General features: G+C 36.9%; 1 protein-coding gene across 4 annotated transcripts in view; it reads left to right on the forward strand.

The window, feature by feature from the left end:
• Positions 1-1,637: 1,637 nt before the first annotated feature.
• The window catches only part of LOC145690769 (tRNA pseudouridine(38/39) synthase), a 33,930-nt gene continuing 8,146 nt past the window's right edge, over positions 1,638-27,421 (forward strand). Inside the window, exons 1-7 of one of the 4 annotated variants that reach the window (XM_081766009.1) lie at positions 1,639-2,033; positions 6,347-6,475; positions 8,653-8,854; positions 13,579-13,800; positions 18,106-18,446; positions 20,342-20,485; positions 24,119-24,258. In XM_081766009.1, the coding sequence (XP_081622135.1) occupies positions 8,660-8,854; positions 13,579-13,800; positions 18,106-18,446; positions 20,342-20,485; positions 24,119-24,258 (1,042 nt within the window). In that variant the 5' untranslated portion in view covers positions 1,639-2,033; positions 6,347-6,475; positions 8,653-8,659. The other 3 variants (XM_081766006.1, XM_081766007.1, XM_081766008.1) reach the window with 3 other exon arrangements.

Below are 27,421 nucleotides of genomic sequence, written 5' to 3' on the forward strand. Positions count from 1 at the left end.
TACCTTACACTCGTCATAAAATCTGTGACTTCAAATATCTGTATAAACTCACACACGATCAACTCAGGTCTGAAACGTTACTTTAGAATTGTATTTCTGACTTCCATTCAAACATATGACACACATTTTGTTTTCATGTAGTACGACCTAGACTTTCAATAGTTCAACGTTCTTTGTTCTACAAGCTTCCTAAATTATACAACCAATTGTCACATACATCTGCATATTTATTTATCTCTGAAGCTGCATATAACTCTTCACTACAACGTAATTGTAATGGTAAATTTTAGTCAGCTATTGTCAACCTTTCTTGTTATTGCGTAGATGTAGATATTGGGCTTTATGCAGAGTCGTTTTGACCTCTGATTAAAACCTTACTATGGGTTTGACTAAAGGATGTTTATCAAAATTGTATTCAGAGTCTCTGATTAGGACGTAATATTGGACGAGGTTAATCATATGTGACTAATTAATCTAGAGCAGAGCATAATCTTTTACCCACGATTTAGCGTGCGACACAACATTTCGTATTTCGTAATTCACGTATTTATATTTTTACAGACTACGCATGCGCTCATCCACTTTTCCGTAGTTGCCACATTTATTTTACTTACTGATGCATTGGGGTTCTATAAGTTAATCATGCCCAAATCATCATTTTAGTTGTACTAAAAGTAGACTCTGAATACCAAAAAAGTGTACCTTTCTTAGTAAAGATTTAGTATGCTAACTAGTCTGTGACTAACTTTCGATTAACGAATTTTCTCTGAATACCGCCCATTATTATTATTATTATTATTATTATTATTATTATTATTATTATTATTATTTATAAATTATTTATGTATCTACATCTATTGCAATACAAACAAAAACATAGTTTGAACACTGTTACAGGAATTTTGATCAAGCGCAAATGAAGTTTCAAGGTTGTGCGTTGCGCTTGCTGTAGTGTAACATTTTCGTGCGTTTCTTCGTAACATGTTTAGTCGTATGGTTACGTAATCGTAGTCGTAATCAATCGGAGGAACAGTGGAATGATTTTTGGTATTGCAGTTATTAATTATTTCTACTTGTCCAATTTAACTGATCTGCATTTAAATCTTTCTTAACTGGCAATAACCGCAACTAGGTGTTCAAATATTCAAATTCATTGTTCTAATATAAATTCTTATGTAATTATTGAAATTTTCAAAATCCAAATTTGCAACAATGTTTTATTAAAGGATAATATTTAATTTGTAACGCATCAGTTGTGAAATTCAAACAAATAAATATCAGATTGTGATGACAGATAAATAATAAATATAAATCCCAAATAATAAACAAATAATAAATAATAATTTAAATTTACCTTATTAATAAAATAATAAAAAATAAACAAGTAATTGATATTATTATTATTATTATTATTATTATTATTATTATTATTATTATTATTATTATTATTATTATTATCATCATCATCTCTGGGCCTCAAGTAAAGTGGTTTTCAACGTATGATTAGCAGCATACTAAAGGTTTGACTACTGCAGGAAACATATGTTAGTCGAACTATTTCGTTCGAAAATAAATAAATTAAATAAAGATGTCCACCACTTCATATTCGACTTCTAGGGAGGGAAGGGAAATACCTTGAACCTGAACCTGAACCTGAACCCTAGAAATACACTTGCAGGAATAGAATATTTCATCTACGAGAAGTTGTGAAATTTATACTCGTAGCTTGTAACAAAGTAGAAGAGTAGATTTCATAAAGTGTGTATCACGTCCTGACAGAATTGAGAGTTTCTCTGGAACAAAAATTTCTCATAGTTCTGTTCTCTGAAAGACAAAGATGGCTTGATTGCGCAAGAAATACAAAAGAACAACAAGTAGCGCTATTAGTAATGTTACTAAGATTTCGGGTTTGTGTTCAATTTGCGGTAGTAAAGCGAAATAATATAATGAATTTCGCAACACAGACTGTAGTTGTACCTAAGAAAAGAAAAAATGTCGAATCGGAAGAGGAGCTACAAAATATGACGAAAGAGGTAGTGACTTCTTTATTATATGATACTATCTTATTACAAATTAAGATCACTTGAACCATACTAAGTTTACAAGTTACGATACACACAACTTTTTACAAGGTTTTCAGAATCCTGTGGTTATATTACAATGAGATAGTACATGGTAGGTAGATAATATGCAAGTTTACATTAGTTCGCCATTAAAAAAAAAAATTGTTTTTTATAATTGCTTAATGTACTGTACTAGATTTTCGTGCCGGATGCCGAAATAATAGCGTACAAATTGATAATACGCATGAAGATTGATGTAGCATAAAAACGATCATGCACACGATAAACGTGAATCAATATGTGCTAGGTGGTCACTACTAGCATTATATTTCAGGTTCAGGGTAGGGTGAAGCTGGTGACGATGTTACGAGGTTGCATCCGTAGAAGCAGGCGCGAAGCAATAGTGAATATGCGCAAAATTAATTATTCATGTGAAAAATACGTATAACTTGTTCTAGCTCACCAGTACAAACAAGCGTATGATCATGTTTGCACAGGTACCTTAATATAGTTTTAGCGGTGTTTCAGCGTGCATGACAGAAATTAAATCTCATGACAGAAACACATTGTTTGCTGTAAACATTTCTGTAAGTATTCATAATTATCAACAGGTATGAGACTTCTTATAGCACGAGTGATATACCCTACCCTACTCTCGTAAACATAAAATGCAGCTTCCGTATATTGTGCAGAAATTCTTTTGTAGTGCAAATTAGTAACAAATACAGCTCTCTCTTACGTGCTTCACTTATTTTAAGCGTTAATTTATGATTATTTAACGAGCAGTTTTAATAACGGGGCTTAACGGAATTTAACATCATTCTGTTCTCTTACTTTCCTGGCGCATGTTTTAATAATTGTGTATAAATTAATAATATTGATAAATGATATGTTAATTAAAAGAACAAAAAGTTTATGCATGTGAAAAACACACATCAACCGGTGCTCTTTTCCCTTAAAACGATGACCTAAGAGATTCTACAGTCTTATTTTCGTGCAGCATGCCCAAATAATTGCGTACGGATTGACTACATGTCTACGGACTGTTGTTCAATGAACGAATATAGATGTGAAAACACGAACTTTTGCTAGGTGGCCATTACAAGCAAGAATTATTTATTCCGAGTTGGAGCAGGCCGAAACTGCTGGGCCCGCGATGGGTACGTAGTATAAAGTGATGGTGGATATATACAAAAGTAATATTTCATGCAAAACACACACTGACGTGTGCTAGGAGCCCTCTATAAGCAAGAATTTTATTCATCCCACGTCAGGGCAGGACGAAGGTGATGAGTCGGCACGTTAGCGCATATCCTGAAAGAGTATGCGCTAAGTAACGGTGAATGTACGCAAAAACGATTATTCATGAAAACTATACGTGCTAAGGACCAGTGTATCCGTCTATAAGAAACACTCAAAGCGACGCAGGTCGCAGAAAGGATTATTCACCCGAAAAACAAGGACTGATCTGTGCTTACTGGGCACTATAAGCAGCAATGCGATCGTGTTTGTATATTGTGTTCACAACTGTCTTAATGTGGTTCTCGCAGTATTTCAACGTATGATATATAGGAAATACTTCGTGACCGAAACAAACTATCTACTGTAAATACTCATTGACCACATGAAAGCATTTCAGTGTGATAATAGAATGGCTCATCTGCAATGCTTTAAGTGCGTGTTTTTTTAGCCTATATTTCAATTGCATAAGCAACCAATCTTCGTCAGGACAGAGGACTTAAATTATTTTACTTTGCAGATCTTTACGTAATTGGTGCAACGAACACTGGTATGTTATAATTTATATATATATATATATATATATATATATATATATATATATATATATATATATATATATATACAAGTGAGCCTGAAAGATATGCACAAACTCCGGGGGAAGTGATTCATGACGTCAAAAGAGGACAAAAAGTCATCTTGCATATTTTCGAATTCCTCGTCGTATAAGAGTGACACGGGTGCCAACTTGCAGTCGAAAATTGAATCGTGACAATTGGAACGGAACAGAAAGATGTGCACATAACTCAGGAAGTGATTCGTGACATCAAAAGAAGACAAAAACGTCCTCATGCATGTTGTCAAAGTCCGCGTCGTGTACGAGAGACAGGGGTGCCAACTTGGAATCGAAACGATGTATCGTCACGATTGAAGTCCGAGCACTATTGGATCACGCGGAATCCGACAACATGCAAGAGAACTTTTTATCTTCTTTTGATGTCACGAATCACCTCCCGGAGTTTGTGCATATCTTTCAGGTTCACCCTGTTTATATACTAGCGTCCTTATTTAAAGTTCCACACCCAATTATTTATCTTATAGTTATGATATTTTAGCCTATTAATATATGAATACACTAAGCCTGCTTTGTGTTTTTTAGTAATAGTCACTTGAAGCTAGCTACTTATAAAGATCTATTCATATATTTATATGTTAAGAGCTCGTAACTTTAAGTAATAAAAATACAGTATTCAGAAAGTAACTATGCAGTTCATAACTTGCCGTATTTTATTTTCCATAAACCACTACAAACAACTGAAATTAACTCGAAGCTACACTTTAATGTCATGGAAGTTATAAGAGATACTGAAAGTGATCCTCTTGAACTTGAAGACACAGTTGCACACGTTTCTGCATATTCTTAAAGACGTTATGCAGAACATCGGGAGTGACGTGTCAGTGCAGCTTGGAGTTCTTGTATGGTGTGTGGATTGCCTTCATAGGCTTTTCCCTTCAACATACCTCATAGAAAGTAATCCGGTGGAGTCAAGTCGGGTGAACGCGGAGGCCAGAATCCTCGAGAGATGATGTGGTCACCGAAAATGTCCTGTAAAAAGCTCATAGCCTTGTGGGCGGTATGTGCAGTTGCCTCATCCTGTTGGAGCAGGCATTCTCAATTTCGTCCTCATTCAGTTCACCTAGGAAGGGCTCCAGAATGCAGGTGCAGTACTGTTCTGCATTTATGGTGTCGTGAAAGAAGATGGGCCCAATGATGCGTTTACGAGTCACGGGGCATCAAACACCAACCTTTTGATCATGCAGTTGGGAACACATGAAATCCATGCGGATTCTCCGTACTCCACGCACGACTATTCTGGTCATTTACCGGAGAGGTGAAACCATTCCTCATCCGTGGAAAACGTTTTGTCAAGAATCCCCTGACCATTGTGTTGCAGGAAGGACAGGAACCAATTGCAAATGTTCCCACGCGCCGGGCGATCGGTGTCTCTCAGTTCATGCACGACCGGAAATTTTGTACGGATGCATGGGCAGTGACTTCCGGAGAATCTTATGAGCGGAACCCACGAACACTTGGGCCTGTTGAGCTAGTCGTCTAACCGATTTCGTTGGACTTTGCAGCATCACGTCTTGCACCTCCGTCACCTTCTCTGCGGATGGCCTACCTGATTTTGGAGCATTGTGAACGTTTCCGGTCTTTAGAAACTTGGTGATGAGGTTCCGTACAGGATTGCGGTTAGGCATCTTCACTCCTGGGAACTTTGCTGCAAATGCAGCTTCTGCTGCTGAGGTAAAGTTGTCTCCATTGCGGAACACATGCTCCACAAGAAACACTTTTCGTTCAATCGTCATCATGATGACCTGGATCACAATGATGTCACACGAGACATTGATCTTCAATCAAACCGAACCTGTGAACAAATACAAATACCTGGTCAAATATGGTACAAATATGTTAAACAATGGAAAAGTTGAATTACTAATTGACAATCATATCAGTCATCCCTTAGCACACCACAACATGGCACTGCATAATTACTTTCTGAACATCCGAATATATTCTCGTGTATACAAATACATCGATCTTATTAGGTAGTAACAAAAATTAACACTCTTAAAAATGTGAATTTTTAGAGAACAATCTTACTGCGATATCATCTTTCTGAATGGTGCAAATGTACTATGGAGTTTTCATCGTGAGGTTATATACAGTGCTAATCTTCTACCTGTGAATAACGTGCTTCATTCAAGGATTTTCTATTAGTACTCTTGGTTTGTCAAAAATATTCACAAACTAATACTGTATTGTTTCATTTTGCACAAGGTGATAATTGGATTTCGTATACAAATTATTGTGTAGGGTAGTTGAACTATTAGTACATATTCTGTGTCCGGTACACTAAATAAGGAGAAGTGGATTTCTTTTGTAGATTCATGTCTTTTTGTTTATTCCTAAACGTTTAATAATAATATTAATAACTTCGTAGGTAAATGCATTTGCTGTAATAGTATTTCTTTGTTTCCAGGAGTTGATTACGCGGGTCCAGCAGCTAAATGCTCATGTGATTCAGTTGAAAGGTCTTCTCGCAAAGCATGCAAACCCAGACTCGGATGATCGGCTGAAAAAGAAAAAGCCTTTTAACTTCTCAAAGTAGGTAATATATATTGTGATAATAACTATATACACTAATGTATTAACGTTTGAAAACAGAAATATCTGGAGGCTTAGTTGTGTGTATTTACAATATATTTCTAACCTCTGTATATAGTCCTTCCATTCCCATTAAATTCCTACTTTTCTTATCAGTGTCCTGTCAATGCTGGTAGCAGGCAGAGGTAGGGTTGGCAAAAACATTTTTTTTTAAAGAAAAAAAAAGTTTTTTGGTTTAAATCAGCAAATCCTGGGCAGAGGTATATTATATATATATATATTTGTTTCTTTTAATTCCAGTGCTTATTTAATTTTACACTTAAATTCTAGCTTTTATGTATAACTAATAGCTTTGAGATTGAATATGTTGTCTATTGATACTTAAAATACTGAAAATGTAGTGCAAATTACTCTGAAGAAATGTAAAAATTTCCCGTGGGGCCCTTCAAGATTTCATCCCCATCATCTGGGTGTAGGTGGTGATAGAACTAATTGGCAAATCACTGAAATACTAGCTAGGTCGAGGAAGAAATGGATAATGTTTATAATACTAGTGTTCACAAAATGTTATCTTCTAACTTACTCTATATGCAGTTTATATTCATTGAATGTTGTGAAGTGTTAAGACAGCAGCACATGAAAATATGTAAGGACGAGCCTTAAACATATTACTCTTTGATATTTGTAACTGATTGATCTACTACAGTGTGTCTGTACCAAATGTAATACGAATGTTAAAAAGAAGAAAGTGTAAATATATGCAATATGGTAAACCAGGTGAGGAAATGCGTGGCAGTGAGTAGTGGGTGGAAACAAGAAACAAACAAACGAACAAAAAAAAGAAAAAAAAAGTTAGTGTGTCTTACTACAGGCACGCTGGGAGAAATAACGTCCAGACACATTCTTCTTTTTTTTTCTATTTTAACCACTAATTTGTGTGCCTTCTTTCTATTAGAATATTTGAGAAGACTGCTTTTTCAAGATATTTTACAGGCTGTTAAATATCATACCATACAGTCGTACGTAGTACTCGCTTTATTTCAGTTAACCTTAGTACACTGGAAATTTTTCAGCAGGACGCTGAAAATACTGGAAATATCCAAAATCAACTCCAGACACCCTGTTGTTTCTTTTAAAAAAATAGAACGACATTACCTAGTAGATCTAATGAGATGAAATCTCTGTCGACAATCAGCATTGTCAGATAATCAAGGATTCTCATTTGTGCTTGTACAAGAATGGGTATTGAAAGAAGTGAAGAGGAATAATTTTAAGATTAATAAACACTATCTGAAATGTAGAAAGAGAAGGAGGAGAGTATAATTCCGCTATTTCTTGAATTATTTTTTCGCTTCATTAGAAGAACGACATGAATGCATTTTATTTCGTACGGAATAAAAGGAGTGATCTTTGCTTACCGTGCGCTGAGCGTGTGGAAGTTTCGAATTTCAAAGAAAATAATTATATATTATTGATTATTTTAGTTGTTATTTTAGTTATTTTCGTGAAACAATTGATTTACAGGGTGCGGTCTAAATGTACAATTTTCATATGGATGTTTTAAAATATCGTTTTGACATATTACAGGGTTTCTATTGACCTGGCAAGTCAGGAAATTTACTAAATATAAAGAAAGTCTTACGAATAAAGAAACTGAACATAGGCTACAGCGGGCATCTAGTGGATAGAAAATGCATATTTAAAAAATAATATTTTTAAATTACCAGATAAATTCAGATGGGTTGGCCTGTAGCTCAGTCAATACAGTGTTCTAATGGCAATCCAGCAATTCGTGTTCGGTCCCAATGGGAATAGAAGAAACTTTTTATCTTGGTCCTAATTCTTGGAGAGTGGCTTTCGAACTTTTCGAAAATTCCGAAACATTCCAAACTTTTGACGCTTTATATCTAAACTTCATGGTGATTCATCAAGTAGTTATATTATTATTATTATTATTATTATTATTATTATTATTATTATTATTATTATTATTATTATTATTATTATATTACTGTTTCTTATTAATGTACTTTCTGTAACACTTCCTTTTCCTTGCTTATAGATCTGATGGTGACACGTTTAAGGAAATTTGTTATGCGCATAGCTTAAGCTTGTTTGTAAATTTATTTTTGAATAAAAATTATTATGGTGTGACCTTGTTAATTATTTCTTGTTTTTTAGGTGCCAAATGAGACATGTGTTCTTCAAACTTCTTTATCTCGGTTGGGATTATCACGGCCTTTCAGTGCAAGAAAACATCCATAGAACAATTGAGAATGAATTGTTCGTTGCATTGGAAAGAACATGTCTTATAGAGAACCGAGAAAATATTAATTACAACCGATGCGGGCGAACGGATAAAGGAGTCAGTGCATTTAGCCAGGTGAGTCGTCAATCTTTGTCAAATGGATGCAGGTGTTTTTTTTTTTTTTTTTTTTTTTAAACAAAATAAAACGCTCATCGTTTCGGAGTTAGATTTATTTATATGTTTATTTTATTTTATTTTAGTTTTTGTGCCAGACACCTAAGAAAATATGCGAACATTTAGGTACTAATCTTGTATGCGGGAAGAAGAATAAAAGCTCTCCCGTTTCCTTCTACATTTTCACTTATCTCTGTTCTCTTTCTAATTGTTTCTTTTTTTCTTTTCTTTTCCTTCTTTTCAGAGAGAGATAGAAAGAAGAAAATAGAGACCCTCTTTTTCTCTCTACCCTCTCTTTTTTTGTAATTAATTGTTTCTTTCTTTCTAGGAGGAAAAGGGGAAAGGAAAAAGCTTTACACTTACGTTTCTCGTTCCTAGCCGCTCCCTTCTTTCCCCATTTCTTTCTTCCTCTTTCCTATTTCTTTCATCTTCTTCATAAGTCCTATAGGTGAATATTTGAGTAAATTTTGGGCTACTGCTTCCTCCTCTATCATGCTTGTTTTTAGGGAGTATGATGGAAACGCAGCATAAAGTTTGCCAACATTTGTAAGTAGTATGTGTCTCGCTGTTACGAGAAATGAAACAAACCATTGAACAGTGCACAAATCAATAAATAAAATCTATTCTAGGAGAATAGAAAGTATTACTCCATCAAACTGGCAACGAACAACATACTTTTTAACGCCACAAAAATTAAAAGCTCAAAATCATACCCTGTACCTCCAGCTGCCCCTCTTGTTTAGGATATTTAAGTTCTTTCTGATGGGGGTCTGGTGGTTTGTGGTAGAGCGCTTACCTCTGATGCTTGGGGTTCCTAGTTCGATCCCCGACCATGTAAGTTTGTGGTGGACAACATCGTGTCCGTGGGTTTTGTGGGGATACTTTCGTCTCCTCCCACATTCTCATTTCACTAACTCTTCCATCGTTCTTCACTTGCATTGATCATCGTCTCCCTTAGTCAAAAGGTCATAAACGTGGTTCCCTCTAGAACCCTTGTTAAGCGCAGGTATGACACACACATGATTATATTAGTATATCACTCTACAAACTGTAAATAATAATAATAATAACTGGCACCGAGTATTATGTGGTACACTTCTGTCAATTGTACTCAATAATTCGTAAGTTTGATGCAAACAAATGTGTGAATTTAACCTCTTTAACTACTTGCTTATGTCCAACCGCTGTCATATGCGTAAACCATTTTAGAGCATTGCAGAATTGTAGAATAAGTATCACTTATCCATTGTGCATTTAAATCACTAGAAATCTGAACTAAGTCATTCTTTATGTTTGAAACCCGTATGTACAATATTCACACTTGAGCACTTATAGTTTTGTTCCTGTAATTAACTAGACTTAATCCAGTTCATCTGAACTTTAACACTTTTGTTGCTTCTTTTAATTTTGTGTCTTGTTTTTTAGTAGTTGCACTAATTGAACGATCTCCTTTTCGTTCATTCGAGAAAACATCTTTCCAAACAATATCATTAGATAAAAATTAAGATTAGAAAGTTGATTATAATTTTGTGCTATATATCATCATTAGAGGCACGAGTTTTTCGCAATGCGCGATAAAACGAAATGCGTCAGAATTAAGTAATTTTCAGTTTCTTGACGTTTTATGAAAGTTTGTGTGTATTTTCAAGGGTTTCCGTTGCGCGATAAAACGCGAAATCTCTAACAATACGCGAATCACTAGAAGGAGCGAGGACTTTTTTTTTTTTTTTTTTTTTTTTTAAAGATCCTACAAAATAATATATTTATAATGCAACACACAATATAGAGTTATTTAGTTTAGTTAGATGGCGTGTCATACAATATCAATTTTTAGGTTCACAAAAAATAGTTTTTCTCGATTTTTTCGAAAACTACGCATGAAGATCACACACACCCATATAATTTCGTTCAATTGAATTATATCTGTTGATTGGTGTGTGCATTATCTTCGGATTTTTTTTCTCTCTCCGTTAAACGCTAGTATTTTCGAGTTCGAATATAATCACAAAATGAACAATGATGAAGTTGGGACTAGAAATCAGAAATTTCAAATTGAAGGAGATGGCATATTTTATATTATCAAAAAGATGGATCGGAAAACGCGAAATTTTAAAAATACGTTTACATCAACTTAAAAACTCCAGTTTTCCGCTGACGGAACGGTGCACTTTGGGTGATTCGGACATGCCTGTAGAGAACATGTTGCGCGTTAGCTATCACCATCGCATCTGAGTGGGGAGGAGTCGTTTTAATTAGGTAGCCAATGGCATGGACTGGGTGATAAGTGACAAACTTACAACAATGAAGGAGGAAAATGTGGAAACATGTAACATGCTTATGTTTAATGCTTAAATGTAACTTGTGCCTATGTGTTTTCAGAAGACAGCAAACCTTTCCTACTCAGAGTAAATTTAGTTACTGATTTTCCTTCAGTTTGATTAAAAAATATAATTTTCTTTAAGTGAAATTTACAATGTCAAGTGAAATATTCAGTGTATTTTGTTTTTATATAATTAATGGTATATTTCTGTAGTGATCTATGAATAAAAGAGACAATTTTAAAACTGTAAGGAAATATATTTTCCACAAGAGCAACAAAATGCGAAACTATATTTGGAAAATGCCACAAAACGCGAAATATGAAAAAAGAAACGCAAAGTTTTCAAATTCTTAGTGTGAAAAACTCGTACCACTAGTCATCATCCATATTGTATCTTATATTCATGCTAGTATCATAAGAAAAGTTTCATTAGTGCAGGGGTTTTCAAACTGTGCGGCGCACCTCCCTGGGAAACTCCGAAAGTTGTCGGGGGAGGAGCGAGGACATTAAAAAAAAAAAAAAAAAAAGATCCTACAAAATAATATATTTATAATGCATCACGCACCCTTAAGTCTGCACTCTTCTTCTTTAGTAATACATAGTGGATTATCCCATTGACTTCGCTGACAATTTAAATGTGCTGGTTTTTATTATTCAAATTTCCTCTCTGCTTGTATTTTTCAATTTTCACATAAATATCTGACTTATCACAATTAATAATTATTAACACCACCTAATAACATTAAAAGGTGTAGTCAGTGTGTACAATGTACATCCCTGTGTTAATGAGATATTACCATTAGTAATTAATAAATGAAACATAGTTTATCATAGCGATAGTCTTTCTTTTAGGAATATATGTATTTATGTTGTGATACAGTTCATTTTTGACAGGGGAGGCACGTTCAGATTTTGGTAGTTGAGGGGAGCCTCAACTGCAAAAAGTTTGAAAACCCTTGCATTAGTGTATACGTTAGTATCAGCTTAATTTTAGTACATGACGTGGTGCATACCATTGAGTTCTAGGCCCTGGTTGCCTAGGTAGGTTACGCCATATGCTCATGATGTAAATATAATAGGGGATGATAGGAGAACAATAGAAAGAAATGCAAAGGTCTTATTGAACGCTTGCATTGACATAAGTTTGGAAGTAAATGCAGAGAAAACTAAATACATGGAAGTTCGTCGGGATCGTAATACTGCAAATTATGGATACGCTAAAATATCAAATAATACTTTCGACAAAGTAGATATTTTCAGATATCTAGGATCAATATTAATAGACCAAAACCATATTTGCGAAGAAATTAAGTGTCGATTGAAAGCGGAAAATTCCTGTTATTATTCAGTTGCAAAATCCTTTGTGTTTGCGAATTCTGTCGAGGAATTTGAAGCTTAAAATATATAAAATGATAATCATGCCTGTTGTCATATATGGTTGCGACACATGGTCGCTTACTCTGATCGAAGAACGTAGACTGAAAATATTTCAGAATAAAATCCTGAGACGAATATTTGGACCCAAGAGGAACGGAATTGGGGAATGGCGGAAACTTCATAACGAGGAACTATATTATTTATATGATTTACCGAACATTGTTAGGACCATCAAGTTTTGGAGGCTCAGGTAGACTGATAATGTAGCTAGAATGGGAGAAAGTAGGAACGCTTTTAAAGTTTTAACTGGAAATATTAATATATTCGGAAAACGACCATTAGGAAGACGTAGGCGTAGATGGGAGGACAATAAGATGGATCTCGCAGAAATAGGAATACAGAGTAGTAACTGGAACCAATTGGTTAAGGGCAGAAGTAATGGAGAGCTTTTGTGAACGTGGCATTGATCCTCTGGGTTCCATAGACCATAGAGTTACTTAGTTTAGTTAGATGGCGTGTCATACAATACCAATTTTTAGGTTCACAAAAAATAGTTTTTGTCGATTTTTTCGAAAACTACGCATGAAGATCACACTCACCCATATAATTTGTTGATTGGTATGTGTATTATCTTCGGACTTTTTTTTCTCTCCGTTAAACGCTAGTATTTTAGAATTCGAATATAATCACAAAATGAACAATGATGAAGTTGGGACTAGAAATCAAAAATTTCAAATTGAAGGAGATGGCATATTTTATATTATCAAAAAGATGGATCGGGAATTTAGACGAAAATGACACAAAATACAGATAAAATGTTATTGTGAAATACAAAACATATGAATAAAATTTATGTGTAAATACAGTGGATGAGTTGATTATCATGCCATTCAGTAGCAAATAGCGCAATTGATTTTTAGAATTATTTGAAGAAAAGGCGAGCTTGTAAGTGTTTCCGTTTCTCATAAATTACTTTGTAACCTCGTAGGTTGTTTCACTTGATGTGAGAAGCAAAATACCACCAGAAACTCCTGTGTCGGAAGATAATGTTTCGGAGGAAATGGACTATTGTAAAATGCTGAATAGACTTCTGCCTCCAGAAATTCGAATCATCGCTTGGAGTCATGTGCCACAGACTAGGAGTGCTAGATTCGATTGTCTTCAAAGAACTTATAAATATTTCCTTCCAAGAGGAGAATTAGATATTGAGGTAAGAGCCTGCAAAGGGAAAATGTGTTTCATCGAGAGAGGATAAGTTTTTATTATGAGAATAAAATGGTGCCTGAATAGTAGTATCACTGCTGAACAATAGCAGTACCACTTGTTTACCTCGTCAAGAGTTTGGTTTCTGTAGTGTGCTGTTTTCTGAATTATTATTAAAACCAGAAGTAGTAATATCTTTTTATCATTTCCGTTTTAGTAGAGGGGTTAGTTTTAAGATTGAATATGTTCCTGGGACGCGGAATTGATTACAGAAAACTGCTGGTCTGTGTGTATTACAATTTTAATTCTATGGCGATCAACGATATAACTGGTAGTTATTTATTTCTGCTAGTATCAGTGATCCATTGCGTCCTCCTATTAGGCACATGATGGAAGGAGAAAGGATTTCACATCGGGATTCCACAGTCCCCTTGCGACACATCTAAGGGTCGTTTGGGCTGCTCTAATTGGCAGGACGGCGTTCTCCATTGTAACCAGAGCTATGTGGCTACCTTCCCCTCCCCAATGTAAGCGTAAGAACGCTGAGCAATCGGTTGCTGGAAACAGATCTATGAGGGCTATTTTTTAAACTCCGCTAAGCCACCAGGCATTTGTTTCCCGTAGGATATCGCCCTCCCTATAGCAATAACAGACTGCCGTTCAATCGTTGTGGAGTAGGAGCTTTAAAACAAACCGAGTGCAGTCGAAGCGCTTGTGAAGTGGAATTTGATTTGTCGAGGCCTTGATCTTCAAATTTCAGGATCCTGAGCAGACAGTTCAGAAATCGCAGTCTACACCTTCCTCATCCTTATTTAAACTCTCTGAAGTAGTCATGCGCACCTCGATCACTTATAATGTTCCCGCCATAATCCTTACTCTTTCGACGACGAATTGCGGCTGTATTCTGCCCTTGTGTCTGAAACAATTGAGTTACATGATGTAGTTCTTACTTGGTGGATCCTTCGATTGTATTTGATATGTTCTCAAGATCGCTACTATACAATCATTGAGCAGAAGAATCTGCTTATCAGGTGGGAAGAAGACGACGTACACTGGACTGCTTTGTCTTAATGCCCGTTTCATCATCTCACGTAGTTCTCCTTTAGTGGCTTAACTTAGATTGAAAAATAGCCGTCGTTCGTTCCAGCCTTGTCTCAAACGATTACCGACTTTGATGGTTTCGGGAGAGGGAGTAGTGATACTTAGCAATGGAAGTCTTTTCTGTTTTGGAGCTCCGCCGCGGTTATATGGTTAGCGTAACCCGTATTCAATTCCCGGTGGGAGCTCATGTGATTTGGATTATATGTTAAACTCTAGATCCACGTCTTATATAGCATCGCTGCTGAAAGGTGCACTTAACTCCAGTTCAACCAACCAACTACTTCTGTTTCGAATAAAATGGTTGTCCGAAGATGTGCATCTGAGTGGGAGTTTCATTCTCCTTATGCTTTGTCGTTTCGCAGCCGTTCTGGACGCCTACAGCGGAGGCACGTGCTACTGGCATCTGGACTTCCTGCTAGACATTTGCGGCGTTGTCGCACAGAGTGGAAAGTGAAATAATTTCACATTTGGACCTTAAAGTATTTGTCTACTACATTTTATGCTGATACTTTGCATTCTTGATGTTACATTTTTAGTGCTGTAAACAGTTTCTTGACAAAAATATAGCACATTGTGTGGTATCAGAACAGTACATTACACTGGAATAATAATACTAATGATAATAATAGAATAATAATAAGAAAACAGTTAAAAGAGGAGCACTAATACAAAACATAAGACTTTTAATGTAGTAAAAGTCCTTTAAGCATAAATAATTCCTTGTCAACGGTGTAAAAATTATCAAGCTCACTATCTATCTATCTAAAAGAAAAACAAAATTTAGCTCAATGTTTCTAAACGTCATTGCTTAAAAATTATCAGTCAGATCTCATAAAATTTTCACTTGCTTAATACAGTAAATCTAAATTTATGTACTTAAAGAATGTTTGGATCTTTTTTAAAATTTCACATTTTCAATTCAGAACAACTAAAAATCGTGCTGTTTCATATGCTATGATTTTGGTACTTTAAACCAATGTTTCATAAACAGTATTCACTAATATAAACATTATATATTGGGTGCTTGAATTAATTCTCGCTGTTGATGAACAGAGGGCAGTAGTTGTAGTATTGGAACACAGCAGACTGTGACAGGATATCTATTTGGAAGTGCTATCCTTGGGCTATCAGAGCATTATTCGACCTTCGAGTGAAGTGAAAAGAACATTTCTTTTTAGTCTCTTGAACATGGCGGGCTTTGTGCCTAAAAAACAACATTTGGGGGAAACGCTACTCTTCTGTTTCCATCTTAATAAATCTACTGCAGAAAACTATCGTTTGCTAGTGGAGGCGATATGGAGAGCATGGTCTATCGGAAACAATGTGTAGAGAGTGGTTTCGACGATTCAAAAGCAATGATTTTTGACTTGAGCAACAAAATGCGTCCTGGTCAAACGAAAAAGTTTGAAGATGGAGACTTAGAGGCACTACTGGAAGAAGATTCATCTCACACTCTTAAACAGTTATCTCAAACTCTAAATGTTAATGAATCAACCGTTAGTAAGCGTTTAAAATCCATCCGATGATCCAGAAAGTGAGAAACTGGGTGCCACATGAATTGACGAAAAGAGATTGCGAAACTTTTAACCATTTGAGAAGTGCTGCTTCATTGTAACCGACGGTGAAAAATGAATTCCTTACGACAATCCCAAGCGCAGAAAATCATGCATGAGGCTCAGAGAACCATCAACATCAACGCGAAAACCGGACATTCATAGAAAGGAAATTATGCTGTGCATTTGGTGAGATCAAATCGGTGTGGTTTCTTATGAGCTGCTTCCACCGGATCAAATGATGAATGCTGATCGTTACCGAATACAATTACTGCATTGAATCAAGCACTTCAAGAAAAACGACCGGAGTATGACCAGAGGTACGACAAAGTGATTCTGCTCCATGACAATGCCAGACCACTTGTTATAAATGTAGTGAAAGAAACCTTAGTGGGATTGCGATAGGATATCTTACCCCACCCGCCATATTCACCAGAAGTCGCCCCTTTCGACTACCATTTGTTTCGATCCATGCAGCATGACCTTTTTGACCAACACTTCAGAACTGTCGCAGATATCCAAAACTGGTTCGATGTGTGGATTGCCTCACAAGAACCCGCATTTTTCTATCGCGGAATACATTTGTTACCCGAAAAGTGAGAAAAGGTTGTAGCTACCGAGGGACAGTACTTTCAGTAGAAGATATTGTTCTGTTCATGTGGAATGACAATTTATCATTGGTATAAAAAACAGCGGGAATTAATTCAAGCACCCAATGGTATTTTTTGCAAGTATACTTTTGAAAATTTTTTCTTCTGTTTGTAAGACTCTCCAAACCTCAATAATCCTTCCAATATTCATAGCTATGTGAATAGTAGCGCATTTTCATCTTAAAACATAGCAGTTGAATAATACATTTTTCCACAGATTCTGTCTTGTTTGTCAAAGTTTTAAGTACACTGTTCCATATTACCAAACCAAATTCTACTTTTGGTCTTAAAAGTAATTTATATAAATTTACATATGCTTATCCCGTTGAAATACAGGCCACTGTTTTAAAATAAAACCTACTATTTTTCTGGTACCTTGTACAATACAATTTATGTGGTAAAAAACCTTCAACTGAGCATCAAATGTAATACCTAGATCTTTAATAATGCTTGCTTTCTCTATTTGTGAACCACTGACCTCGAATTTATTGACACAATATTGAATTTTATTGGTGTATGTCATAAATTGCGTTTTCTTACCATCAATTTTTAGAAAATAGTTTCTACACCACGCGTTTACTGAATTTAAGTCTTGTTGTAGTAAATAATTATCAATCTCATTGTTGCCTAATCTGAACAACTTCATATGGTCAGCATATAGCAGAATGTTGGAGTATTTGACTTTTTCCGCGAGATCATTTAAAAATAAAGAAAATAAGAAGGGCCTCAAGGGTGACCCTTGCGGTATTCCATTTTTTACATAGCCTATACGAGAATGTACAAGCCCAACTTTAACTTCAATGTTCTGCTTGACAGATAGCTTTCAAACCAATGTCAAGCAATAAACAAGATTTTCTCAAAGGATAGGTATTCACTATATTAGAAGCTGTCGTGGCCTGTACATTTCGGTGATTAGTAATTCACTCTTGTGCATTATTTCTGTTATAGAATTGCTTAACAGTACCATAGATAACAAGGTGAATGAATGGAGATTTTGTTTTGTTTCAGGTAATGAAGGAGGCTTCACAGTATTTAATTGGAGAACACGATTTCCGTAATTTCTGTAAAATGGACGTCGCTAATGGTGTGTTGAACTATAAAAGAAGGATTCTAAGTGTGGATTTTAAGGTGATATCACGGGACGCGGCTGGTCAGACAGTGAGTTGTGACAGTGAACGAACTACAAGTGGCTCGAGTGAAGGATATGATATGTATGAATTGACAATAACAGGGCAAGCGTTTCTGTACCATCAAATAAGGTGCATCGTTGCTGTGTTGATTCTTATAGGGAAAGGACAAGAAAAACCGGAAGTGATTTTGGACTTACTTGACGTTGAAAGATACCCTCAGTAAGTAATTACGTGTATAACACTTAATTTTCTCCTAATTGGATGCTGGATTCTAGGTTGAGTGGGATCTCCAAAATTTAGAGTTGAATGGACCGAGGCTTCTCAAGTTAATCAAAAACTTGGTTATACAGAAATCATTTTTTTTTATTATTTTCACAGCAGATTTTCTGCAAATACAGTATAATATAAGTAATCTAGAGCACATTTATTTCTAAAGCAACTTGTCAGTATATCATATATTTTAAATACTAAGATTGTTTTCTAAATTTTGTACTGGATTGAGAAAGGAAGTGTTCTATTTTGTTCTTATTTCGACGCCGATCTCGTACGATGACTTCATCTACCCCATGAATGAAGTCAATCCCATTCTAATCAATCTTTTTTTATGAGTTTTGCCTTAGTCTAGCTTGAGAATAACATCTAACTTTAATATATATATATAGGGTGTAACTTAATTAATGTACGAACGTCGGGAGGTGATTTCTGACTCCGAGATAAGCAAAATAAAGGTCCTATGAAGATATACCATATTGGGCATATTGGCTAGATATTGACGCGTAGACAAACATACATGCACGTTCGTCGGGCACATCACAAATGTTCAAAGTGGCCGCCATGGACAGTAATGCATGCATGACGAACGGAGAATGGTGAACCCATTCGAAGATACCTGGGTCATGACGAACAGTTGCATAGGCGTTATGTATATGCTGTTCTAAGTCGTTGACATCGTTGACAGGAGTAGCATATACAGCACTTTTCATGTGTCCCCACAGATAAAAATATCCACTGGATTCAGGCCGAAGACCGGAAAGGCCAATGTACTGGACCGTCACACCCGATCCAACGTCTTCCGAAGTTGTTGAACCTCCGGTGGACATTTACACTGAAGTGCGTGGTAGCCCCATCATGCATGTCTACATGTTGCGGCGAATCGCTAGGGTAACATTTTCCAGTAAGTCGGGCAGTATATCTGCAGGAAGGTAAAATACTGCGCTCCATTCAGTCTTCGGGGTAACGTATATGGGCCTATCAGTAATAATGGACAATACCACGCCATACATTGAGTCCAAATTGATATTGATGATGAGTGACAACCATACCGTGGGGATGTGCATCTGGCCACGTGTGTGTATTATTCGTGTTAACGATGCCATCCCTTCCAAACGTGACCTCGTCAGTGAACAATATGGCTGAAACAGCATGACGGTATTGGTCTGTTGAATGAACCACTGACATAATGCTTCATGTGACTGGAAATCCGCTTCTGTCAGTCCTTGTATCCTTTGCAGGTCCTATAGGTACAAGGCATTTTCATGTGACTAACACGCATTTTACGGCTAAGTTCCATCGTACTCATACCTGGCTACACAGCTACTAACACACGTTTGTCCATGACAGGTGTTCTTACACGACGGGGACGACCAGCATCTATATGAGCAGTAGTACGATCCCTGTTCGACACATGCATCGATAAATAACTGCAAACATCCTGTATTATCGTTGGGAGTCTGTTAGGAAAACGCTCCTGATAGTCATGCTGCTTCACGCTCACTGCCATCTGCAGAATTCTCAAAAATCATTCATTCGTACCTTAATTTCTCCTAATGTGTTTGGAGAACCTGCGGAAAGTCGTGACTTGCCTTTTCGATATATATCGTTGCTAATTCCACGAACTGTTTCTAAATACAGAAGTAGCATCATACGTGAGTCAAACTCTTAATACGACGCTAAAAACAACTCTGCATAGTTCTCTAAGATACCACAAAGTATTGGTATCTACAGTATTATTTTACAGTAAACAGTTAAAAATTAAGACATTGTATCCTTTTTCTCTATGTTGTAAAGTTTTTTTGTTTCTGTAATTCCATTTTCGAAATCTTAAATATCTGCAGGAAACCTCAGTACATGATGGCGTCTGAAGTGCCTCTGAATCTCTTCAGCTGTGAATTCGATGGAGTGAATTGGGTTATAGATCAAGAAGTTCTCGCAGAAATAATTAAGAATTTACAAAGTCTTTGGTCGGTAGAAATGGCCAAGTAAGTACAATGTTTCTGTAACGATTGAATATTTTTTTATACACTTATCTTATGTAGAATAGAAGAAGCTTTCATTTAAAGGAGATAGGAGAAAGGAATGCAGGTATGAAATGATGAAGTAGAAGACAATTAAAAGCGTATGAATAAAACTATGCACACGGACATTGTATAACTCAAACTCCTATGAGCAGAAATCAAACTATACCTTCTTAAGCATACAGGAAGAACTATTTTGAAAGTAACATGAATTATGTTTGAAAAAAAAAAAAAATTAATACACTCGCACGGTTTGTGCAGCAGTTTCAATGTGCCCATTTTCTATCTATCTTTTTTCTTCCTTTCTTTGTTTCTTTTTTTCGATCCTTCCTTATTAATTAATTCATTAACTAATTAACCAATTAATTAAAATGTTGAAGAAACAGACAGTTGGTCATAAGTTTAACATTTTTCAAACCCGTTCTTCTTCTTCTTCTTCTTCTTCTTATTATTATTATTATTATTATTATTAATAATAATAATAATAATAATAATAATAATAATAATAATAATAATAATAATAATAATGCTGTTTCTCGGTTTAAACTGGTTTCAGCTCAGTAATCTGACGGCCGTCTCTGGCAAGTGCAGCTTATTTGAAGAGTTCTTCTCCAAAGAATTTTCTGATAACATTACAGATGTCTAGTATTACTGATTTTTGTAGATTTGTTAGGACATGTTTTGCGTTTATCTGTTCAAGTTGTGTCACAGTACTTTTAGGGATAATTCCTCTAGTTAAGATATTGATTGGTCTTACTGTATAATAGAAGGCTGGGGTTTGATTCCGCATATCCCTGTGAGGAAATAGCCAACTATAACAGTCTAGGGTTCAGGTGCCACTACGCTCGTGAGGGCGTTTGGCCAAGATATGACCGATAGAGATTCCAGGCCGAATACCCACCATCACTTACGAGTTCACGATGCGGTGATTTATGTAAATTGAACTTCCCTCACCAAAAGTCTTATATATATATATATATATATATATATATATATATATATATATATCTGTTTGATTATTCAGAACATCTCTTATATCCTCGGGGAGGGAGTTCGTAAGGTTTACGAAGGACGTTAACTTTAGCACCTAATTTGAATAGGAAAGACAATGTTTCATTATACTGCGCTAAACCAACTACACGGTAAACAAATTGACATAAAAAACGCACACAAATATATCTTTGAAGCTTATTACCTGAACCTCTTATTACCAGTAGCGTCAGTGGGAAAGTTCTAGAATTACCCTATGCCATGAACGCCTTATTACCAGTAGCATCAGACTGAAAGTTCTAGAATTACCCTATGCCATGAACGCCTTATTACCAGTAGCATCAGACGGAAAGTTCTAGAATTACCCTATGCCATAAACGCCTTATTATCAGTAGCATTAGACAGAAAGTTCTAGAATTACCGTATGTCATAAGCACGTTATTGCCAGTAGCATCAGACGGAAAGTTCTGGAAATACCTATACCATGAACACCTTATTACCAGTAGCATCAGAAGGAAAGTTCTGGAAATACCTATGGCATGAACGCCTTATTACCAGTAACGTCAGACGGAAAGTTCTAGAAACTCTTTATTACCAATAGCATCAGACTGAAAGTTCTGGAAATACCCTCGTACCTTTCAGTATATTCAGTTCAATAGTGAGAAAGTATTTAGTGAGTTTGTTTGCAAATTGCTGGCTAGTGATCCGAGATACAAATTTCGAATTGAAGGAAATAAAATAAAATAAAAATTAAGCAGCATGATCGTGTTGCGGAAGCGAGTTGCTATAGTTCCCACGGTCGCTTATCATAACAAAACCAACACAGGATTCCTTAGGATAGTGCTGTCTTGCCTCTGCTAAAATGCGTACTCAATTATGTATTCTGTGATTAAACAGCCACACAAAAAAATATGTTCAGTGCATCGGACACCAGGATATGGATTCGATGTATTTTGTTACACAGAATACAAATTTCGAAACCTCAGGACGATTGACCATGTCAGTTTTGTTTTATGGGCGAAACGTGTGTGTCCCCCCTATCCAAAATCGTTCAAATTTTTCGCCCATAAAAAATTGACACGGTCAGTCGTCCTAGAGTTTTGAAATTTGGATTCTGTGTAACAAAATACATCGAATCGATACCGCGGATGGCACAGATTTTTTTTTTTTTTTTGCATTGCTGTGTTACTGTATCTTACCTATATATACAGATGGTGATCAGAAAAATGGAAACACCTGTAGTTGGCAACACGTCAGATGTATGGGTTGGCAGTGGTGTCGTGGCGCCCGCAGCGCGGACCGCTGGTGGTGATGTGTTAGGTCGGTCTCCATACTACGTCAGGCGCAGTGGAACAGCAGTGTCCAGTGGCTGCAGCAGACGGAGGTAGTGTAAAATGGGAGATCTCTCGGATTTTCAAAGAGGGCAAATTGTTGGTGCGCGGTTATGTGGAGTGAGTGTGACGGCAGTGGCTACTGTGTTAAGTGTGTCGCGTGGGACAGTGTCGAAGGTGATGACGGTCTACACAACACACGGGAAAACCACATCGGGGAAGCGGAACAGTGGGCGGAAGAAAATCATGATTGACAGGTCACGCCGGGTATTAAAGCGCATTGTCACGCAGAAGCATCGTACCACTGCGGAGCAAGTGACGGAGGAACTCAATCAGCACCTCCCCCACCCTGTTTCGACAATCACAGTCCACCGCGAATTACATGACATGAACATACGGGGTCGTATTGCACGGGCCAAACCGCTCATCAGGGACCATAACGCTTTCGCACGCCGCAAATGGTGCCGCGACCATGCAACTTGGACCGTTGAGGACTGGAAACGTGTGATATGGTCGGATGAGTCATCCTTCACCCTATTCCCAACCACGGGCTGTGTTTATGTGTGAAGAACACCGAAAGAAGCTTATGATCTGCAGTGTCTCCGCCCAACTGTGAAACATGGCGGCGGCTCGGTGATGCTGTGGGCCGCCATATCATGGTTTTCATTGGGCCCTGTGGTCACACTTAGCGGACGAATCACTGCCAACGATTATGTCGCAATTTTAGGAGACCACTTGCATCCTATGGTCCGGATGTTGTTCCCGGACAATGACGCCATCTTTCAGGATGATAATGCACCCATTCACACAGCTGGCGTTGTTGCAGCGTGGTTTGAGGAAAATCGGGATGAAGTTCAACACCTCCCCTGGCCCGCCCAATCCCCAGATCTCAACATAATTGAACATCTGTGGTCCGTCTTGGAAACACGGCTCCGGCGACGATTTCCACCTCCACCCTCTCTCACAGAACTGGCTGATGTCCTGCACGAGGAATGGTGTAAAATTCCACTTGCTACCATTCACGACCTCTATGCCTCCATCCCACGTCGCATCAAGGCTGTTCTGAAGGCGAAAGGTGGCCCGACACCATATTAATCTAGTAAGTTGCAATTTCGTTCAGGTGTTTCCATTTTTCTGATCACCATCTGTATGTGGCTGTGTTATCGTTACTTTTAGATAGTAACACCACTAGATCGTGTATAAATGTCCTCTTATGATGTAACTTTCGAAATTAGATTGATAAGTTCTTAATTCATTGATTATTCTTCATTCGTAGAGCAACGATGCTGCGTCGAATGTTGGTGGAGCTGGAATCGATGTCTACAGCTGACCAACCAATAAATAAACAATGCGAAGTCATATCGCCAGGGCTTAAATCTCGAGTGTATCAACCTTTACTTCAGCGGCCTGTTTGCGGTAAGTGACGCAGCTTTTGCAAATTATCACATCAGGAGCAAAATCTAGAGCAGATGAATTGTAATTGGAAAAGATGTTCTCGTACATGATATTGTTTAACAGAAATTGATATGACGTGGTGTCGAACCTGATGTCTCCCACTACTATCAGAAAACTGTTTTCGTTATTAGTGAAACTTCAGTGAGGTAAGCAAAAGCAATAGGGATAAAGATAAGAACCAATAGAAATTGAAACTTATTGAAAACTGGGAAAATAGTATTAAAGTGATAGAGTAACACCATTATAAAAAAAAAAAAGTCGAAAATAATTCATAATTACCTTTTTAATTTAATGTGCGTCAATGGTGGGACTATATGTGTCGCTGTTAGCAGTAGGAAAAGACAAACTATAGTAGATGTGATAAGCTACTTCACAGTGTATATACAGTGTCCCATAAAATTGTACTCACACTTTAAGTCCCTATTATACGAGGGTAAATAAAAAATTATCCCCAATGTATGCCTAGCTATAACTTCTGTTACACTGACATACTGACCTGTGTTCTCATTTATTTTATTTTTATGCTGTTGTGGTCATTCTATGAAAGTTTGATCCTAATTCCTCCATTTGTCTTCCTTTTGTTGCAGATAGACCATGGCCGCTCCATTAAAAGTTTGCACTAAAGAGGAACAACGAGTAGTGATCCAGTTTTTGTAGTCGAAAGGTGTATCAGGGTCCGGAAATCCATCAAAGACTTTCGGCACAATACGCGAACAGTGTCTTGCCGCAACGGAGTCTACGAATGGATTGAAAAAAAAAAATGGTTGCACAAGTGTTAAGCACGAGGAAGGAACCGAGCGACCATTACGACCATAAATGATGACAACATTGAACGTGCACGTGACCTGGTTCTGTTATACAGACCAGTGACTATTGATGATGTGATAAGCGTCTTTAAATTAGTCATGGTTCTGCGTACGAAATCATCCACAACAGACTAGGATTTCATAAAGCTACGTTCCTCTTTGATGCAAACTTCTAATGGAGCGGCCATATTCTATCTACAACAAAAGGAAGACAAATGGAGGAATTAGGATTAAACTTTTCATAACATGACCACAACAACATAACAATAAAATAAACGAGGGCAAAGGTCAGCATGAACAATGTAAGAAAAGTTATAGCTACATTACGCATATTTTTTGACTTACCTTCGTATAAGTGATTAAAGGTATTCATTGAAAATGAAATCAGATCTGTGGTTTAACGTTCCACGATCATGACTGTTAGGCTAAAGGAGAGGGATGATTAAGGCAAGTGAACGATGATGGAAGAATTGGTGGAATGAAATTGTGGGAGGAAAATGGAGTACCCGAGAAAACTCACACATACGATGTTGTCTACCACAGACATACTTGGACAGGGATCGAATCAGGGATCCCACGCAGCAAAGATAAGCACTCTACCACTGCGCTCTCCCCAGATATTCGTTGACATATTTACAGTTCTAATAAAATACGAGGGTCATTCGGAAAGTAAAGAACGTTTTGCGCTAGCGCGTGCGCGTGTTCCCCCACCCCCGCTGCCGCTGGGTTATTGACCTGGGCATGCTTTAGCCTCAGTCTGGCACCAGCTGCAATCCGCTACGGTCCGTTACTGCTTCGCTGTGCGACTGTAAAATGTGCGATACAATTACTGATCCCGCCAAGTGTGAGATTCGTAGTGTGATAAGATTTTTGAATGCAAGAAAAGTGCGTCCGATAGAAATTTATAGACAAATCACTGAGGTGTATGGAAATGTAATGAATGAAGCATCAGTTCGTAAGTGGTGCATTATGTTTAATGACGGACGGACGAATGTGCACGATGAGGAACGCTCGGGCCGGCCTTCTGTTGTGACTGACGAACTCAAAGGAAGAATTGAGCGGAAAATTCAAGAGGATAGGCGATTCACTATTGATGGGCTGCACGAATTCTTTCCTGAAATTTCAAGAACTTAAGGAAGCTGTTAGTGATTGGTTCAACAGTTTGGCGGCAACTGTGTATGCCGAAGGCATAGAAAAACTTGTACCACGGTATGACAAGTGTTTAAATTTACACGGCGACTATGTCGAAAAGTAACTTAAGTATCACATAGTATGTAACACAAATTTCGCCTTTGTATATCAGTTATTAAAGTGTTTATACAAAAACGTTCTTTACTTTCCGAATGACCCTCGTAATTTAACAAAAAGTAATGACATTATGAATTGAGTTAGTCTTTTTAGCAAATCGTTTACACATTTTGTAACAATACAAAAAGTATTGTATATGAGTGATAGGTCAATAAAGACAGCACATTTTTATAGGATACTCTGTATAGTACACAAATAAATAGAAAATACGTTTTAGCAGCATTAAAACTAGCAATTTTTACTGGTAACGAACGACACTGTTTTAATAGCCATAAAAATACCCTTTTCTTTATTTTATCGAAAATTACGCATCAGAATTTTCTCGCAGTCATTTAATTTGTTTCAACCCAATTATGACCTATTTATTGATATGTGTCACATTTCTACAATATTGTAATTAAACTAAACGAACAATTGAAGAGCTAATCATAATTACGATCATTTGGCTAGTGTCATAATAAAAGCAGGCTTGATTATGTATTTCACTATCAGTTTCCTCTGAATAGCTGGCGTGCGCAACATCAACTTTTAACTCTTGTACTAACTCTATGGTCTATGGAACCCGGAAGTTCAATGCCGTGTTCAAAAACTCTCCAGTGACTTCTATCCTTAGCCAACTAGATCCAGTTTCTACTTTGTATTCCTATTTCCTAATATTGTCCTCCCATCTGCGCATAGGTCTTCCTAATGCTCATTTGCCGATAGGACTTCCAGTTAAAACTCTGAAAGAGTTCCTACTTTCTTCTTTTCTGGCTACATCACCTGCCCACCTGAGCCTCCTAGACTTCATAACCTGAACAATGTTTCGTAAGCGGTATAAATTATATAGTTCCTTGTTATGAAGTTTCCGCCATTCCCTTTCCTCTTGGGTACGATTATTCGTCTCAGGATTTTGTTCTGAAAAACTTCCAGTCTATGTTCTGCCCTCACAGTAAGCGACCATGTTTAACAACCATACAGAACAACAGGCATGATTACCGTTTTATATATTTTAAGCTTCAAATTCCTCG

Source organism: Thermobia domestica, chromosome 7 (genome assembly GCF_964235325.1).
Source record: "Thermobia domestica chromosome 7, izTheDome1.hap1.1, whole genome shotgun sequence".
NCBI lineage: Eukaryota > Metazoa > Arthropoda > Insecta > Zygentoma > Lepismatidae > Thermobia > Thermobia domestica.